The following is a 19,632-nucleotide window of genomic DNA, read 5'->3' as shown; positions in this document are numbered from 1 at the left end:
GTAAGTCCTCCTCATTCCTGGATCCTACAAGATGACAAATACAGTTGGATGTCTTCTCCAGTAGTGGGTCCCAGCGTGGCCCAGATCTTCTGTTTCACTTGTTTCTCAATAGTAAGACACATTTTTCCCATTCTTGCCTTTCCTACAAAAAATAAAACTGAAGGTAAAAAAACTTTATTTATAGCTTGTAAAGCTTAGATTATAGTAATGGTTGCTTCAGCTCATGCTCAGTTTGCTTAATGAATTCATATCACAATAAATGTGAAAAAGAAATTAAAGAGAAGAATTGTGAGAAGACAATAATGGAGAACTAAGCAATGTTTTGACCTGCTCATTGAGACTGAGAAATATATTCTAATAATTCTCTTTCCATTCCTACATTCTTTTATAAATGGTAGAGAAGATTGTGCCTTTCTTCTAATCTTCTGTGTTTCAATATTATCACATAATTATGTTATTTCTTAGAAATAATCTAGGCTCAGAACTGATTCAAGTATTCAGAAGCTATGGTGATACCGCCTTCTTGTAGAAATGTAGTTCACAAATCCCCAAATTTCCTTATGGTATTTAATATCCCAGAATATTTCTGTGGATGTGTATAATCTTACAACATACCTTAGCATGAATTCTTCTTGATCCCCTTAAATGCTAGTTCCTAGTGTATTATCCTTCCATGGAAAGGAAGATTTTGAAGGAGGAGTACTTTCAAACAAGTCAACTTTACCCCTTTGTAGATACTACAGATCAATAAGAGAGCTGTATTTCATTCTGCCTCCAGCATTTCTAATCTCATGTAAAGGGCTGTCACAGATAAGACCTGGAAGAGAAAGAGATGGGACAGGGAGTGAGATCAAGGATGGTTCTTCATTTTTTAATTAATTAGGAAATTAGTTTAAAATTGGGATTAAAAATCTGGGATCTTCCAGAAGTTGCTATACCACAATTCCCAGTGGTCCCGACCAAGATGACCAATGGTGAAAATGCATAATGGCTTAATTTAGCAAGATCTGCTGAGATACAGTTTTTTGCTCCTAGCTTTTTTGAGTTGTGGTAAGAGCCCCAGTTGTTACTTTTTTCCCTGAATAATTTGTTGTGATTTTTAAGAAATTTACACCCTGCTTCTCTGATATGATAAAGGAACTTTCAGAAACCTGGAAGAGATTACAGAATTCAGAGGTTGTTATCACCACTGGGGCAGAGGAGAAGGTGGGGACAAAGTGGTAAATCCAGGAACAGTACCTCCGAGTCTTTAGCTTTGTAAGGCCAATGAGACCTTGAGACCTGGTTCATGACTTTACTGAGAAATGGATTAAGGCATGAACAGCTTTTCTCATTTTAGCAGCAATACTGCTTCCAGTGCTCAGTCCCAAAGTATTTGAGCTGGAATAGGGTGTGGCATAGCTCTGCACTGACATTACTGTTTTATTTTCTGGAAGCCAAACTGGAATTTTCTGGAAAGGTGTCTGGCAACTCTTTCACAGTTCAGATGGTGGTCTGAGGGTGTGGCAAAGGAGCACAGCTTCAGAGAATGACCATATGCCTTGGAGATTCTGACAACAGGACTGCCAGGCCAAGATATATATTTATGCTGAGGCAGCTGGCTGTTCCCAGTGCTAACATCTCACTGTTACTTCCTCTCAGAAACTAACCCAAAGAATAAGTTTCTACCTTTTCTTAATGGTTAAACCAGCTTGCTGGCATATTCTTGGGTTTTTTGGGATTTTTCCCCCTTATTTCATTTTAACTCTCTGTGCAGTGGGGGAGTTTTTGCTTGTTTTGTTTTGAGGCACAAATGTCAGATTCCTGGCCACAAGATTAGCATGTTTTTCTGATGAAATTCATTGGTTTGATAAACTTCTCCCAAGAAGCAAATGTTTTAAACTTGAAGTGGTAATCCTTTCCATGAGTAGTCCCATTTTAGAAAGGTAGATATTCTTGTTTGGATATAACACCATCTCACTAAAATGAAAGCTTGCCATCTAATTCTTACTACTTTGATTAATAGGCTCTTACATTTGCTGACAGATAAGACATTCCCTTCTTTTTAACTAGTGGCTACACAATAACACTCACTGTCCTATTCAGAGTCACATCCTCACACACTCTAAATTAATGCAATCACTGCACTCTACCATGTCACATCCTATGTCCTAAATTACTTCCCTGTACTGTGTTTTCTTATTGTATGTTTGTCCTATTTAAATGAGGTCTCTGCTTTTGTGTTGCATCGTGTTCTGTCTGATTGCTTTTATAATTACTGTCCAGTAAGATTTCCTATTGCATCTTTTCCTAGGTTTTCAATGGAATTACCACGGACCAGAACCTAGCTAGTTCCATTGTACAGAGTGAGATACTAGGATCTGCTCTCTTTTTTAAAACTTCAGAGGAGAGGTGTAAAGGGTTCATTTAAAACAACACGTGATGTTACACGTAGGTGAAATAGGACAATGAGGATCCCCAGATGCCAGTGGGCACGAATTGCTATTTCTACCCACATGATCTGAGGCATATCCTATAATCTAATCTGCAATAGACCCCCTTGAAGCCTGTTTCTTAGAGCTGTGTGAAGCACCTGAAGTGTCTGAGGTGCTGAGGTGCTACCTCTTTTTGGAGGGCCAGCACAACCACTTCGGGGGACTTTCTACCCTGTCTGAGAACGAGCATGCATGCTCAGAATAACTGCTGGGACTGCTGCCAAAGCAAAGCAGAGTAGCAAAGCCAAAACTGGATAGTAATGATGATAAGTCAGTGGGATCTTCAAAACATTTTTGAGCGCTCATTGGACCTCTGAAATACAGTAAGGCAATGCCCTTCCAATCTGCATTAAAATGATCTGTTGAAGTAATTTCATCATCATTACAGGGCAATGTTTTAAATTATATTGCCTGGGTTATTTCTAGGATTTCTGACCTAATAGGCTCAGTGCTAATTTGTGGTGTAACATGACTCCATGTCTGCAGCACAAAGAGGCTCATTTCCACTATTTACTATATTGGTGATCTTTGGTATCTGAGATTATATGGAAATATATGAAATATAATCTCTGCTTCTTAGATTGTAATTAGAATGTGGGGGTTTTTTTGCTTTTTTTTTTTTACAGTTAGGCATTGCAGTTAGGCATTAACCAGATAATAAATATCTGTAGTTTTAGTCATCCTCTTAAGCTTCCTCTTTTTTTTTAGTTTCCTAATGGAAGTGTGTGATAGCACATTCCTGCATAAGGTTATTGATTAGTGCACTTTGTAGAACTCTAGAAAAGAAGCAAAGATGATGTGAATAGCATCTACTTATTATTTTTTTCCAAATAAAGCTTAGTAACCCTCTCCTTTTTAGTGGGAATGAAAATTCTCTGTCATCATTAAAATCCAGTTTCCACCTTTTCCCATTGGAAGGATTTATTTCCAGGTAAAATTGTGTCATGTACACCATTGCCACTATGGCCTATATCAAACCCACAGTTTTGCTACCTGATAATCAGTGCAGATGCATAATGCATGCATCTTGAAGTGTGACTGTGTGGGATCAGATACGCTTCACATATCCATGCAAAATACTGTGTACATGTGTTTTTAGAAGAGTACATCTGCTAAGCATTATTTAGGAGCAATGGATTTCACCTGTACTAAGGGTACAGTTTTAGGTTAGTAAAGGAAGAGGTTTTCAGCACTAGCATACTTATTTAAGAAAGATTCAGATACTGGTGTTGTAATACGTCCTGCCTCACTAAGTTGAGTTAAGGGATTATTTGAATTCCTTCTGTCTTATCTTCTGATTCTAAACGAGCAGTTTTTGCCTATTCCACTAGTAGGATTACAATCTCTCCTCCTTGGCCAGGCAGTTTAAAAGTATGGTGTTTTGTTATTGGAGAGTTGAATTTAGATGCTCTTGTGTTCATAAGTAAAAGTAGCACAGTAGTTTTAGACTGATATCTAGCATGTATTCAGCTTGGGAAATTTCCACTTGGAAATATTTGCTTTGGCTTGGATAAGAAAAGAGCTAAGCTGAGAATTAGGTGTCAAGGCTGTGTTAGGATATCAAAATTCATAGGTAGCAAAGATGAGTAGCACGTGGGTGCAAATTGGACAACATTGATTGAATTGCTCCTTGTGCAGGAAATTTAGGTTAGCATGCTGTGTACAGTGGCTGTTCTGTCTTTACTGAAGACGTGGAACTCTCCAATTAAGTATCAGGCTTACCCACAAAAAATCCTGTCTTCTTAGAGGGATCACCACAAGCGTCCCAGGGTCCTTGGCATCCCATGTTCTGCTCACTTCTTTCTTTCTCACTCTGTGTCTCTTCTTGTCCCATCTCTTCTCCTTGTTTTTCCAGAAAAGAAAGTCCAGTTCCAGCGTTCAGTTAATGGTGAGTGTCCTTTGTCTTCCTCAATGCTAATAATGTTGGGCCTCTCAACATCTTCCAACCATTCCTGTTTTTGGATAGCATAAAAGGTTGGGTTGAAGGTTGAACCTCTTTGGTGCAGCATCTCCCCTACAAATCCCATTAAACAGGAATGGGTGGCACAAAAAGAAGCTGAAGCCCACCAAAGAGCACTGAGAACCTATCTGAATTTCTAGGGAAAGGTTTTCAATGGTGCTACTCCTTTATCAGGTGTGGAAACTACATCAGTCCAAGGAGATATGAAGGAAAAGGCTATCTAATATGGCTCTGCTGGAACTGTGCAGTCACAAGGGATCAGACAGCTGGTGCAGCTGTAGTTAATTTGTTGTTTGAGACTGAGATATGTAAAAAAGTCTCTGGTGGGATGAACTAGTAGTCCTAGTACAGCTACCAGAGTTGTCTTGTTGATAACGTTGGAGAATAAATGGCTCCCTCTTCTCCATGTTAATTTGTGTACCAGTTGGCTGTTTATGGAAGGAAGTGTGTGTCAGGCTTTGATGGTCTGTGTGGGTCTTAGAAACCCTCTTTGTTTTACTGTACATTTCTTTCTTTACTATGCACTCAGTGTGGCCTCTTTCACTCCTGCACAGTCTCCCTCCCTCCCTCATCCTAGTTCCCTTCTGTTAATTTGTACATACCTGTCTTTCACTCCTACACAGCCCTCTTATTCCTGATAATGACAGGAGATTTCAGGACCTTCATTCCTGCTCTACTGATCTGTCTTTTTTATTATAATAGACAATTGCAAGAAAGGCGATTAAGTTTCTACATGATTTTGCAGTCAGATCTCCTGCTTAGTTTTGTAAGGCTTAAAAGTCAGGGCAAGTGTTGCAGATGCAAAGCAAGAGCTGTGGTTATTTACCTGTACCTTTATCTGATGCTTACCTGATTTTTGTTTCTTTGCAGTGTTTGGTGCTGTTTGGGTAGAACCTTAATGAAAGGTTAACAAACAGTTCTGAAAAAGAAACAAAGTTGGAACAGTCTTACTTTGCTCCAATCTTTTGCATTTTTTTTTTCTTTTTTGGTCCAGGAATCTTCAGAGAGTACAAATACCACCATTGAAGATGAAGACACTAAAGGTACAATATAGGATTTTGGCAGACATAGTACAGAATTGTTTCTAATCCTTTTGAGTCAACAACTCAGAAGTTAATCAATTTGTTAATGAAAGAAACATCTGGCCTGAATCTCATTATACAAATACAAAAATCTCATTATATACATGGTCCTATATCTTACCTGCCTAGACTATACAACATTTTCCTGCAGAATATTCATTCTACTATCATTTCAGTTCATGAATTAGAGGGCAATTAGACTTCATTCATACTGCTGCATTTCTACTGATCCATGCAGTCAGGTTCCTAGGGTTACCCAATGAGGAAATGCATAGGAGAGATGAACCATGGGATTACCCTCTACAACCTTGCAGTTGCAATGCAGGGCTGGGACAGCATTGATCTAGGTATTATCTCTGCTCTGCCCACCTCCTGTGATTCCTAGTTGTACCTTTCCTCCTCTAAGGCACAAATATCAAACTGCATGCCATAGCTGTAAATCTGAATCAATCAGACTAGAATATTAAGGAGATCAAACAACTAACATGCTTGAGAAACTGTACATGGGTTCTTTGGTACAGGATATTCTTGTTTCCATTTTCCAACTATTGTTCATAACTGTCTTCCAAACACGGACTGTCAGAGTTCTTCCCTTCTATTGAATTAAACTAAATCATTCTGTGGCATGGAGGTAAAGAGAAGTGGGATCCTGGTTGAAAGAGAGAATAAAGGTTGGAAGGAGCACATATATTAAGCAATTCTTATTAGTTCAGCTACCAGTGGCTGTGAGGAGCCTTAACGGTTGCACGCTACTTCCGGATGAAAAGCAATACAACCAACTTGCCAATTGTGAAGTAACAATTATAGAAGAAAGCTGCTGCTCTCCAGTCTTGCTCATGAGCTTCCAGATGCATGTGGTTTGCCAGAATGCTGGATTAGATGGGGCTCTGCCTGATCAGGACCCTTGCCATGTTCTAGTTATGGAGATTTTTATACTATTTCAGTGTAGATAACTCTAAAGGGTCAGCAGTATACACCATAACAATAATACAATAATATAATAGCAGAGTAATAAATACACCCTTCTACAATAGATAGAGCATAGCATTAAATCTCCCTCAGGGCAATACATTACTCCATCTAGTTTTCGGTGGCCTTCCAGCATTAGTAGGTCTTAATATCAATGAGGGAAAGGGCTTCTCTTGCCTTTAGGGGCAAGTTGTTCCATAGGAAGGGAGCCCCTGTAAAAAATTCCTGCTTTTGAGGCCCTCCTGTTGGATATTCCCACAAGTGGGAGCCCTTGGCAGATACTGTCTGTTTGAATGCATGGGGTAAGCATAGTCTATCCAGAATAGGTGTTCTTCAAGATCCTAACCTTACTGTGATGGGAAAGGGATTGCATAACAACAGCATCATCCTGAAGGTAACAAGAATTCAATGTCAATAATAATAATAATAATAATAATAATAATAATAATAATAATAATAGACCTAAGATATGCACTCTGCCCAGCTTCCCTAGCAAAAGATTTATTATATTATTCTATCTTTCAAAGGAGTCAAAAAGCGTGTTGAAGAGCTTTACAAGGAGGGAGAGGCAGAAAAGACTTCCCTGGCCAATCTACCAAATGTGTCGATTCAGCAAACGCACTCAAGCATTGCTTAATGTCTGCCTGGCAGCTTTTTCAGGAATAAGATCTATAAAAAGGCACACAGCCTTGGCTGACAATGATTTATTAACATATTTGTAAGACTTTGTAACTGAATCCCCACACCATATTATTTAAAAGAACATCTAAGTGGATGTTAAGGTGGAGGGATGGTTAAATGAATCCTTTCTCCCTTGCATTCTGTTCTCCTTTTCTCCAAATTCCCATCCCCCTGTGACTTCTGTTTGTGGGATTCAAAACTGATATTGACTGCATTCATATTTGTTGTGGGGAGTTATTTGGGGTGAAGAACACTTCTCAATTCAACTCTCCTGGTTGAAATATTTTTAAAAATTGGTTTGGAACAAACATTATAAGTATATGCACGCAGAATGAAGTTAGATCCTTGGTAAGAAGATGACCTTAAATGGGGCTACCTTAACCCTATCTTATCTGAGCCGCAAAAATCCAGATGATTATTTTTCTTTACTTCTTTGCTGTTATCTAGTGATCATCTAGATTTCTGCAGGCCAGATACAATAGCTATAACCATTGCTGGCCTATTTCCATTTCTTTTACACACGGTCTAATCATCAGTGGAAAATCCTCTCCCAGGGTTAATCATCCCAGGAAGAATATCCCAGAAGCTGTGAAGGAAGAACCATGTTAGCAACCCCATTTCCTTATTAAATTCAAGCATGCCTGTATGTGTTTACCAAAATGTATATGCCACCTACTCTTCTGATTCTAAGCAGCTTGCAACTCATGAAGTAAAACATTCATATAGTCATAAAATCCATCCGTAAAACCAATAAATTATAAACAAAGTAATTGGAAACTTAAAATTAACCCATCTCTGCAATTCAGTGTAACTAAACATCTCTTAAAGAAGACTGCTTTTGTCATCTTCTGAAGCATCATCAGAGAGGGGCACACTTAACCATGATAAGCAAGCTGTTCCAGAGGGAGAGAGCCATGTTTACTAACTTACTTAGAAAGTCAATCTAGTCGATCTAAAACTGAACCCTCATTTTTTCAGGGTGGGTTTCACTCATATTTAATTTAGCCTTATAACTGACCACTTCCTCTTATAGCTGAGATAATCATGGCCCTCACTATTATTTTTCTTTAAAAGGCAGAAATGGAATAGCTCATTAGCACCTGAATTATATAGTCATATAGAAAACCTGGTCTAAGGAGGAAGATTTTCACAAATCTTATGAGGGAGATACTTCTCTGGCAAAACACTGTGTTGTATTCAGAAATTCTGACATTTATAGAGAATGATATGCCATGCTTCTTTGAATAGCCCCGTTTCTTGAAATGCTAGGCCCCAATCCAACTAAAAATAGTTGTACCACAGTCCCAGGTTTTCCTCACTTTTTCCTCACTTTTTGAGATGACCTTTCCTTCTTGGGCTTTGTTTTATTACATGGTTCATACCTCACAATTTCAAATCATGATTATGGCAAATGATTAGATGATATTTCCCTGCCCCCAATTTTCATTTATGCTTTGTCACTTCCCAACCATTTAAGGAGATTCCACAGTATGTGGTTTGAACCTGAGACTCTGTAATTATATGTGCTGCTTTATTTTCTTGTGGATATTTCCCTTATATTTTCTTTAATAAAGCAATTAATTTGGAGGTTTGGGGCTCATTTGTATTTTTGTATACTACTGCCCTACTACTGCCTCTGTACTGCCCAGATCACTGTGTTATATTATACTTTTCAGTTAATGAGAGGTAAGTGGGAAATGATCTGCTCCTAACAAGCATTGAAAGTCTTCTTGGTTGTGATAAATAGAGTGGGGAAACTTTATTTGCCCAATGTAGTCTGATTAGAGTGACCGATAATTATTTTGTAATCCTATATTTCTATTCTTGATCATCACCTGGGCTTAATTGCTTGGTGTTATCCCTTTCCTCCTCCTCCTCCAACACTCAACAAGTTTCTTGAAACAACTGAACAACAATTTTCAAATACTGAGTGATAGTGTAAAGAATCAAAGGCTGCCCCCAGGATCCAGTCTATTGGCTTGGCTGTGGTTCTTCCATATCACCTGCATTTCCATACTGCCTCAATTATTTCCAAAGCAGTCTGAATCTGACCTCAAGTCATCTTCCCTTGGGTTGACCTTGGAATGCAGTGGATGAGGGCACATAAGAATAAAAGAGGCTTGCTAGATAGATCTGGAGCACATTTAGTCCTGTGTCATTCGGTGGTCAACTGGTGCATTGGGGAAATTCCCTTCCAGTTACTTCCCAGCAATTCATATTTAAGGCAAGGTGCCTATGATTTGGGAGATAATAAAGACCCATCAATATCGATAGCCACTGATAGCCTGCTCTTCCATGAACTTGTACAGTCTCCAAATGACAGCTGCTGACAGCAAATTCCAGTTTAACTGTGCATTGTGTGAAAAAATATTTCCTTTTATTGCCCTAGAATTTCTCTGCATTTAATTTCAATGGATTATCTCAAATTATAATATTGTGAGGAAGAGTGCTTTACCCTCAGAAATATGCACTATGTATATTTCTCTCATGTCTCCCTGTACATTGCTTCATTTCAATCTATAAAGCTTTACTTGCTATTGTCTTTCTTTGTAAGGGAACTGCTCTGGATGTGTAATTGTTTGGGTTGCCTTTTCTTTCATCTTTTCTAGTTTTATAATATCCTCCTTTAGATGCAGTGACCAGAATTGTATACCTTCTCCAAATATTATTTTGTCATATATTTACATAAGAGAGTTACTGTATCAGCAGTTCTAGTTTAAATTCCCTTTCTGATATTGCGAGCATGGACTACTACTACTACTACTACTACTACTACTACTACTACTTCTTCTTCTTCTTCTTCTTCTTCTTCTTCTTCTTCTTCTTCTTCTTCTTCTTCTTCTTCTTCTTCTTCTTCTCCTCCTCCTCCTCCTCCTCCTCCTCCTCCTCCTCCTCCTCCTCCCCGCAACAGCAGCTGTTTCACATTTTTACTGACCTGTCCACCATGATTTCAACATCCTTTTCCTGGTCCATTTGGATTTTCTATGGCAATGTACCTCATCCATCCGGTCTGAGAGATCTTTGAGGATTCTTCCAAATCTCTTTGCTTTTTAACACCCTGAACAGTTTCAGATGACTACCAGACATGATCATCTTACTCTAACTCTAACCCTTAACAATAATATATATATTTAAAAACCCTGACCCTAACCTGGAAACCCCATTTTGCACATCTCACCTGTTTTTTTGCCAGTTGCCAATCCCTGAGACCACATATCTTTTTCCATGGCAGCTGAGTTTGCTCAGGAATTTTTTGGTAAAGTACTTGTCAAAAGTTTAGAGCAATGTTTCTTAACCTTGGCAAGTTTAAGGTGTGTGGACTTCAACTCCCAGAATTCTCCAGCCAGCATGCTGGGGAATTCTGGGAGTTGAAGTCCATACATCTTAAACTTGTCAAGATTGAGAAATACTGGTTTAGAGAATCCATGTATATAGTAATGCCTGGGTTTATATAATATACATTGAGTCCCTTTGTCTATGTGCTTGTTGATAACATCAACAAATCCAAAACATTTATAAGATAAGATTTACCTTTGTGGAATCCCTGCTGGCTTTTCAACAAGCTTCATTCTTCTATGAGTTTGCCTGCTTTTCCCTTTAATAATACAACCATTTCTAACTGTTCTATCATTTCCACTGTTGCCCCTGGCTATTTTCTAGTTCTTTGAAACAGATACTAATGTGAAAGGGAAATTGCATATTTCTGTGGGAAGACCAACAATTTCATATTTATGTTCATTAAGTAACCTTGGATGGATACCATCTGCACATGGGGATTGATTTATTTTTAGTTGGTCAGATTGGCTTAAAACTTCATGTCCCATTACCTCTACTTGTTTCATTTCTTTCAATCTTTCTCCTGAAAAAAGTCATCTTGAATACAGACATCTGTACTACATCCTCAACAGTAAAGACAGAAACAAATAACTTGTTTTATGTCATCTGGAAATTTGATAATCGCCCCTTCAGTCCCTTCATCTAGGTCAGTGTTTTTCAAATTTGGCAATTTTAAGATATGTGGACTTTAATTCCCAGAATTCCCCAGCCAGCATGGAGAGTTGAAGTCCACACATCTTAAAGGTGCCAAGTTTGGAAAACGCTGATCTAGGTCCTTAATAAAAATGTTGAGCAACACAGGATCCAGGGTAGAGTCCAATGACATTCCACTTAATATTACTCTCCAAGCTGATAGGGAGCCATGTATGAGCACTCTCTGGGTGTGGTCATTCAGCCAGTTATGAGTCCATTTAACAGTTGTATCTTCTAGCCCATCTTTTACCATGTTATTAATAAGGATATCATAAGAGACTCTGTCAAATGCTTTGCTGAGGGCAAGGTATACTGTGCCCATGATATTCCTCCAGTCTATTAAGCTAGTGACTCTATTAAATAGGAAGTAGGTTAGTCCAGCATGACTTGTTTGTGATTAATCCATTCTGCTTGTAGCTAATTGTTGCATTCCTAAGTGCTCATAAATAGGTTGTTAAAAATCTACTCAGTCAAGCTGATAGGTTTGAAATTCCTTGGGTCCACCTTTCCTTTTTTGAAGATAGGGACAACTTTTGTTCTCCTCCAGTTTTTGGGGACCTCACCAGTTTTCCAGGAAAAATGGCAGGAGTTTTGCAATAATCTCATCTACATCCTTCAGTGTCCTAGTAATTCATCCTGGAGAATTGAATTCATTTAAAATTGCTAAATGTTCTTTTATCCTCTCCTTGTTTAGACTTAGCTGCAACTCCCTCCTTCCACCAGTGGCATGACAGGGGTCACTAGGGCTTCATTTCCCTTCTGAGAGAAGACACACATAAGATAGAAACTGAGACATTTTTACTTTTCATCATCTCCTGTATCCTTCCTGTATTGATGCTATGTCCCTGGAGCTGTGATGCGTCATTAACTGGGGCTCACTTGTATTTGGGGAGCTCTCTCTGCCAGTCAGTGCTCACCATCTTTCCCTCATGCTGCTCATGGGGGGGTTCAAAGAACATCATTCAATGAGTGCCCCACTTCCTGAATGACTATTGCTTACGGAATAATAAACCACCCTTTACCCTCGCTCCATTCAAAAAGGAAAAAGAAATAAATGACTATCCTTCCCATCCATATTTTTTCAGTACGGGTACTTGTGTTTGCTGCTTTGCAAAAAATATCTGATAGGAAGCTCTGCAAGGGAAGGTCAATTGTTAAAAAAAAAAAAAGCAAAAGCATTGAAATAGTCCACAGGCTTCCCAGCTGCCTTGCTGCTATTGTTATATTTAAACATCTGTGAAGGTGAAATGCAAGTACATTAACAATTTTGCTACTGGGTGCTTTTTCCAATAGCTGTGATCATAATTGCATATTACAACTGTAATTGGACGTGGGGGGGGGGAGATAAGTTCTCAACAATGCGTAGAGGAAGAAACAAACTTCAAGAACATGATGCTGCACTACTCCTGGGAGAGAAGGAATCTTTGTCTTTAGCTCATAGCCAGGAAGGGAGATGAGGCAAAAGTTTGTGCCAATGGGGAGATGAACTGCTCCCCAAAATCTGCAGAACTGCTGTAATTCAAAGAAAAGCACCAGCTTTGCAGCACTTTCAAATAAATCAGAGCAGAGTCCAAACCAAAGCTGGATTCCTGGTGAAGTGAGGTTAATCAAGGATGGAGCCAATTTCCACATGGCACAAAACAGCAGTGCAGAAGTGCTGTGTTCTTCAGCCTCAGAAGATGTTGAAGTGAAGGACAGCACGCTCATTGATTTGGGATTTTGCATAATTGCCACTGCAGTTGTTTTTACTTTGCATAATTCATTCTATTTTTTTATAGTTTTCGATGTGCAGAAATCACACCCCTAAGATACTGAAGGCCTTATTGATCATCACTGTGGCTGCTGAGGTGTCCCAAAGACTTTTGAATGTATCTTCACAGTAGAAACTAGATCCCCCAAATAGTGAAACCTGATTTCTATGCCCAACCACATTCTGTGTCTTTCCTGTGCTCAGCAGAAACATGACATGTACACAGTTCTAAGAAATGCTCCTTATCGCTGTCAGTTTACATTCAATATTTTCACTGCTTCTCTTCTGTTTTTTTAAATCCAACAGTACGGAAACAGGAAATCATTAAGGTGACAGAGCAGCTGATTGAAGCAATAAGTAATGGGGACTTTGAGTCCTACACGTGAGTGTACTTGCTGTGTGTTTTGGTTTGTGTAGAGGGAATAAGCATATTACTCAGCTTGTCCACTGTATAGGAGGGGAGTTAGTAAGTAAATCCTCTAAATGCCTTATCTATGGAAAACAGCATAGTGATGCTGTCCTGAAGCTTGCTCTGAAAGCAAACACATTAGTGACTTCCTTTCTAAACACAGCTAGAAATGGATCTCAGGAAGTTTTTTTTTTTCCCCCCTATTTCTCTGTCCATTGTAAAATACTACGTTATTATTATCTTCCATCATAATTACAAACAAACAAAAAAAGATATTTTTGGACCAGTGATAAATCTCAGCTGTTATTGCTGACTAAACTGTGATTCCTGGCTGAGAGAATAAACTGCATGGATGTATTGATGAAGAATAATGGATAGAGGCCTTGTTTTTCTTTTGTCCCTGAGAATGAACTTTAAAAAAACAGGTATTCAGAAACCACTAGCTCTGTAAAAGGTTAAGTAGCATGGTGATACATTTCTTCAAACACATCATTGTTACATTCCTGCAAACATCTTGAAAGAGATATGGAATTAATGAAACAAAAGTGTGATTCAGATAAATCTAAATATCTCATTCTTGCAATGTTGTGGTGGATTCGGACAATATTGCCCTTCATTTGTAATCCCACATTTTATTCACTATTAAAAAGAAAAGACAGAACAGCTAAATAATGGTAGCAAAACATCCATAAATTACATGGGTATCTCCTTGATAGGTAATTATGTCTTAAGTGAGTAGTTTCCATACATTTTTTAAAAAAAATTAGAACATTTTATTTGCAAATTATAGTTTGCTTTCTCCCTTTACAAGTATTGTTGCTTTATAGATTTATTTTCTTTTAACAGTTGGAACTTCTCAAGTATGGTTCTATGAAGTCTGCCAGACAATTAACCACACCATCTCTAAGAATAATCCGTACAGTACAAGCAATATAAAATAATACCATTATTACATTGTTTATATAAATCATACACCAATATCAAAATAGTAGCAAAGAATTCCTGTCTAGAAGATTTATAAAACACAGTAACTTGTGGACCAAGGAGATGTACCACTTGAAAATTGAAACCTTCCTTTTAAATTGTACCAGAAGCCAACCCGCAGCCAGAGTAGTTCACTTCACACGGATGACATGGGCTTCTTGTAGCTCATTGTTGCTCCTGAGAACACTGGCAGTTTTTAAATTCAGCTTTCCAAATAACCTCCAAAAACATCCCTAAGCATATTATGACAAAAAATGTCACAATATTCCAGCATGGGAGTTATCAAGATGTGTATTAATCCTTGTTCTAGCAAGGATTGCCATCTCTCTCAAAATTAGTACCTGATCCTTCAGTGGGACATACAGGTCAAACCAACCTCTTACAGCAAAAAAACCCCTCTCTCCTTTGAATTCAGCTTCAGCTTGCTTATGCGTACCATTTTCATAACTGACCTTGTCCAATCTGTTATGCTTGGGGACAGTGAAAGACAGTCTTTTTGGAGATATTAGCCCACATCCATTCACACTCATGCAATTACTCTCACAGCCTTTTCTCATCCTTCTTCACTGATTGAACTAGAAGATGGGTGGGTATAGTTTTATACTCTCACTTTATATTCATCAGCATGAAGAAAAGCTACTAAATAAATTAGAGTAGTGAGATAATTATTTTTCTTGATCCTCTACCTTTTTGTGGACATCTCTAGAAAAATGTGTGATCCTGGAATGACTGCATTTGAACCAGAAGCTCTAGGGAACCTGGTGGAAGGACTGGATTTCCATCGATTCTACTTCGAAAACTGTAAGCATCCTCTGGCTTTTCAAAAAGTTGCTGGACTTAGATTTAACTCTGTGTGTGTGTGTGTGTGTGTGTGTGTGCGTGTAATCCCTGAGCAGGTTTTTTTTCTCCTTTATTTCCTTCCATGTTGTTATGTCTTCTTATTTCCTCTCCATTCAGTTTGCTCCCCTTTTGCTCCTTTTACTTTTCCAGTGGAGCTACCTCTTCCCCCCACCCAATCTCCCACCGATTTTTTCTTCTTTTTGCTATTTCTGCTAGAAGGAAGGATGAAAGGGGGAGGCCATAGTTATGTGTTTCTGTGTGGAAGAGTGTTTTGCGTGTGAGAGAGAATGGTTGATGTTTGCAGATGGGAAGATCAATCAATTATATGTCAGGCACCATTTTTAATTATTTATTTATTTGCAATATTTATATACCATCAACTACATACAGGCAATTTGTTTTAATTTGTAGTCTCCTCCTCCTCCTCCTCCTCCTCAGCCACTTTAAAAGTAGCTTCTAGTAGATATATATATACATATTCATACACCTACATATGGTGTGTTACATACATACAATTTGGGAGAGAGGAAAATTTCAAGGAATAGTTTGAGGTGGAATTAGTAACTCTTAAATTGTCAAAGCAGAGAAGCTGGCATATGTATTCTAACTGCTCTTCCTTTTATGAAGTCAAGAGTTGAGTCCTGAGTTGATGCTGTACATATTTCACTATTACTTTTGTAGATTTCTCTGGTTGTTTGTAAAAAATCCAAGAGGTTGCTATGATGGAAGGCTGACAATAAGGAAGGCTAAACAAAAGTATTTAAATTCCAGCCTGAGTTGAATGAACCAATGATCTGATTCAATATCAGCCAACTTTTTATATTCATACAGGTTATTCTTAATGATTCCCAAAGTTTGAGACAAAATCATATGAGTTTTAGTATGGCGTGTATGTCTTTAGATTTTGAATATGAGGTGAAAAGTTTGCACAGTTCTTAAATTAAGCTGCTTAGATTCAAGTTTTGATTGGGGCAACAAAAAGCTTTTTTAGTCAATCAATAACAGAAATACACCTTTGAAAGAAAGATCACATTCTGTCTTAAATGTGGCTGGAGCACACACTGAATCATCCTAGCAAAATGCATCACACACCTGTTTTTTCCAGTTGATTCAGTGATTTCCTCATGAATGAGGTAATGATCTCCTAGGTACTTTGACAAGGTACCGGAAGCTGCCTTGATTTCATTGACTTTTTTTCCCCCTGTCTGCAGTGTGGTCCAGGAACAGCAAGCCAGTGCACACAACCATTCTGAACCCACATATCCATTTAATGGGAGATGAGTCTGCCTGCATTGCTTATATTCGCATCACACAGTATGTGGATACGAGTGGGATCCCTCGCACTGCCCAGTCGGAGGAGACTCGAATCTGGCACCGCCGGGATGGCAAATGGCAAATTGTTCACTTCCACAGATCTGGAGCACCTTCGGTTTTACCACAGTAAGTCAGTCCCAAGCCATGGCGATTCCTATCAGCTCTTCTTGTGGCATAGGCAGAGCAGTACACCAGGTGTGTCACTGTAAAATATGGATTCAAAAATTCATCCCAAAGAAGATAAGAGAACAGCAGTTAAAGCCATTGTTCATGCATCCCATATACGTTTGGTTTAAAATGCCTGAGGGTAAACAGGACAACGTTTTCTTTGAAAAACTTTCACTATAAAAGCAGAGATTATTCACCGAACCTTTAAACAAGGGTGCACTTATATATTCGAAGGCATTAATTCCCGAGGTAGTTCAAGGAGCTGTAATGTAGTGCCCCACCTAAGACAAATGGGCAGTATTGTTTCATTAGCCGCACCCAGCATCTGAAACTTAGAGCTCTAAGGAGTGGGACAATGAAGCTAAACCAACATTAAGGAATTACTGGGCTTACACAAGAACGAAGTATATTTGAATGCACCTTAAATGGATCCAAGACAGCATAAAGTTTCCTCTGTTTGTATCTGTTTCCCCTGTTTGTATCCTTCTCAGAGACATGGGTAATTTTTATAAATTACATTAATGTGTTTGAATAAATTTGCATTCATAAAATGAATAAATGGTCCTTTTCCTCAGTATTTTTTAAAGAAACTGCCATTCTTTCTACTCCCTTTATCATATCCATTGTAGGATGCTAATAGGCTTATAATAGTATATAATGGGCTTATATACTATTTTGTGCTATGGGGAGTTGACATTTTACAGCCTATGGCAAAAGAGTGATGACCCAGCAGTGAGAATGGGTAAGAATTTGAAACATGGGATTCAGATTTTTCTTTTTCTTTTCTTTTTTAAATAAAACTTAGTAAGCTATGCAACATTCTTTATGGAGGGATGGGAAAAATGTAGATTAGCAAAGAGCAACATTGGCCGATTCATCCATTTAAAAGCAATAAGTGCTTAACTCTGAAAAGTATGGATTTTGCATTCTTTTGCATTCAACCATGTTTCTGGAATTGATTTTTTTTTTCTGTTGGGTTCCTTATATGTAACAACTACATGGATGTTAGGTACAATATGACCCTTTCCATGCAAAGTAGAGCTGCACCTATTCATTTGGCCGCTATAGACGGGTAAGAATTTCATTAAATTAATTTATCAAACATATAAACATGCACAAATGTCTTCATAAAGAGGATGGTAATATATGTGAAAGTGTGAAAGAAAGTGAAACTGACAGGTTTGCCCCTTCCTATAACTGGGCTGATAATGCTTACATGTATGCTTTGTCTTGCCTGTTCTTCTATATTAGAGTTTGGGTGTTGGACACACTCTCTTGCACCTTCCCTCTTCAAGAGAAAATGATTTTAAGCAGTTCTTGGGTCTGTGTGGGGCAATCCTAACTGGACCTAATAGCAGCTGGTCATTAGGCAATACTTAGCAGGCTGTTATTCCGTCCCCTCTGGTCCCAGGGGATCATGGGTAAGGAGCAACCCTTCCAACATAGTACCCAGCCTCCTATACAGTGCATATTTGCTGTTGATAGCCATCTTCATTTCCCCAGATCGTAAGAGCTGGACACCAGTAGCAAACAAGGCTCCATATTTGTCTACAGAGAACATTCATAGAGCTTTAGACAAACGACAAGAATAATTAGGTGGGGCAAGAATGGCTAGCTGAGAAGAACCAGTTTTAGAAAACAATGTTTGGGTGGAGTAAAAAAGCTATTTCTTTTTGTGTTTTTCAGCTGAAGCACCTCCCCACAGGCCAAGTTTCTCACTGCCTCACCACAAAAGGAAGATACTTGCTATCCTTTATCTAGGGAACTTGGCAGCTGGCTCTCCTATTTGTTTCTTGCTGGAATTCCTTTCACCCACAGAACTCCTTACCAAAATAAACTGAGTATTTAATAGACTTTTCTCCTCCTGTTTCACATGCTTCATGTTTGCTATTCTGTGCCATTCAAGTAGAAGACGGCATGGGTCATGGCCCTATTGCAGGAAACTGCTTTCTGTACACAAGAAGAAACCAGTCTGGAAGAGGCTGAAATCAAGCCTTCATCAAACGCTGGCCTCCAGTCCACCGTCAAAAAAATAGTCTCAGAAGTCAGGGTTTTTGTCACAGGGATGGGGTCGGTTGGAACACTACTCCCCCTAAGTCTTAAAGGGGAGGAGGGGAAAAGGGGGTATCGATAAATTGTAATTACCATGTCCCAAAGGAAACTAAAAGGCCACCTGATACTAAGGAGTTGATCACCAATAATGTTCTTCATTTATCGTGACCATTAATCATTTATTTATGTATATATGTATTTGATTGAACTTATACTCTGTCACAGTCTGACAACTCCCCACAGCTTACGGAGACGGGAATATAACAACAGTTAAAACCTCCATGATACAATTAAAACAAATACAGATGTCATAACTCCACCAACAACAACCACAAAGACAGCAAAACAACAAATCAGAGCAATATAATTTATATATATATAAGGTGGCACAATGCTTAAATTAAGGAAAATCCCTCCAACGTGGGTGGACTTTCAACAGTTTCCTGAAAGCCTACAGGGAGGGGATGAATCTGACCTCCATCAGGAAGCCATTCCAGAGCATCATCACCCCTATAAAAAACTAGCACTGTCTACCCTCAGCCCTCCTCTCCTCCTGGGAGTGTGGGGCTACGAGCAGCTGCTCCTTCTAATGGGAGGCCAGTTCTGGCTGGAGCACCCAGACGCCAATGGCTCTCTAGGTCAATGCCAGCACTTTCAATTGTGCCTGGAAACTGGCTGGCAACTAAATCCGATGTTACACGCTCCTAAATCCGGGAGGCAGGCAAATAGATCAGGTGTCCATACACATCTAGTAAATAAATAAAATTATTTGGTTTAAACTATTAATTACATAAATCCCAGGACAAGTTTCTATCACTCAAGAAAATCTCTATGTTCACAAACATCTTAGGCTGAAAGTCTTATTTTGAATGGTGTGTAAAGCATATTATTGATTTATCTTCCCAGCAGAATACCTTTTG

General features: G+C 38.7%; 1 protein-coding gene and 1 long non-coding RNA gene across 3 annotated transcripts in view; one reads left to right on the top strand and one right to left on the bottom strand.

Annotated features, from left to right (window-relative positions):
* CAMK2A (calcium/calmodulin dependent protein kinase II alpha) overlaps positions 1-18,514 on the top strand; it is a 135,543-nt gene extending 117,029 nt beyond the window's left edge. Inside the window, exons 14-19 of one of the 2 annotated variants that reach the window (XM_088133853.1) lie at positions 4,330-4,362; positions 5,429-5,477; positions 13,252-13,327; positions 15,045-15,139; positions 16,390-17,732; positions 18,347-18,514. In XM_088133853.1, coding sequence (XP_087989979.1) covers positions 4,330-4,362; positions 5,429-5,477; positions 13,252-13,327; positions 15,045-15,139; positions 16,390-16,622 — 486 coding nt within the window. In that variant the 3' untranslated portion in view covers positions 16,623-17,732; positions 18,347-18,514. Of the gene's footprint in view, positions 1-4,329; positions 4,363-5,428; positions 5,478-13,251; positions 13,328-15,044; positions 15,140-16,389; positions 17,737-18,346 lie in introns of those variants that run through there. The other variant, XM_088133852.1, reaches the window with a different exon arrangement.
* On the bottom strand, positions 11-4,293 carry LOC148216665 (uncharacterized). Its single transcript, XR_015794785.1, has 3 exons — positions 1,240-4,293; positions 616-817; positions 11-142 (listed from the first exon to the last, which is right to left on the bottom strand). It is a non-coding gene; the product is annotated as an uncharacterized LOC148216665 (long non-coding RNA).
* Positions 18,515-19,632: the final 1,118 nt, after the last annotated feature.

Source organism: Python bivittatus, unplaced genomic scaffold, assembly GCF_059951505.1.
Source record: "Python bivittatus isolate LINGU-HERP-01145 unplaced genomic scaffold, Pbiv_v1 ctg000080_np1212, whole genome shotgun sequence".
NCBI classification, from domain to species: Eukaryota; Metazoa; Chordata; class Lepidosauria; order Squamata; family Pythonidae; genus Python; species Python bivittatus.
Note: the sequence above shows the minus strand (reverse complement) of the source record. Positions and strands in the feature narration are given on the sequence as shown.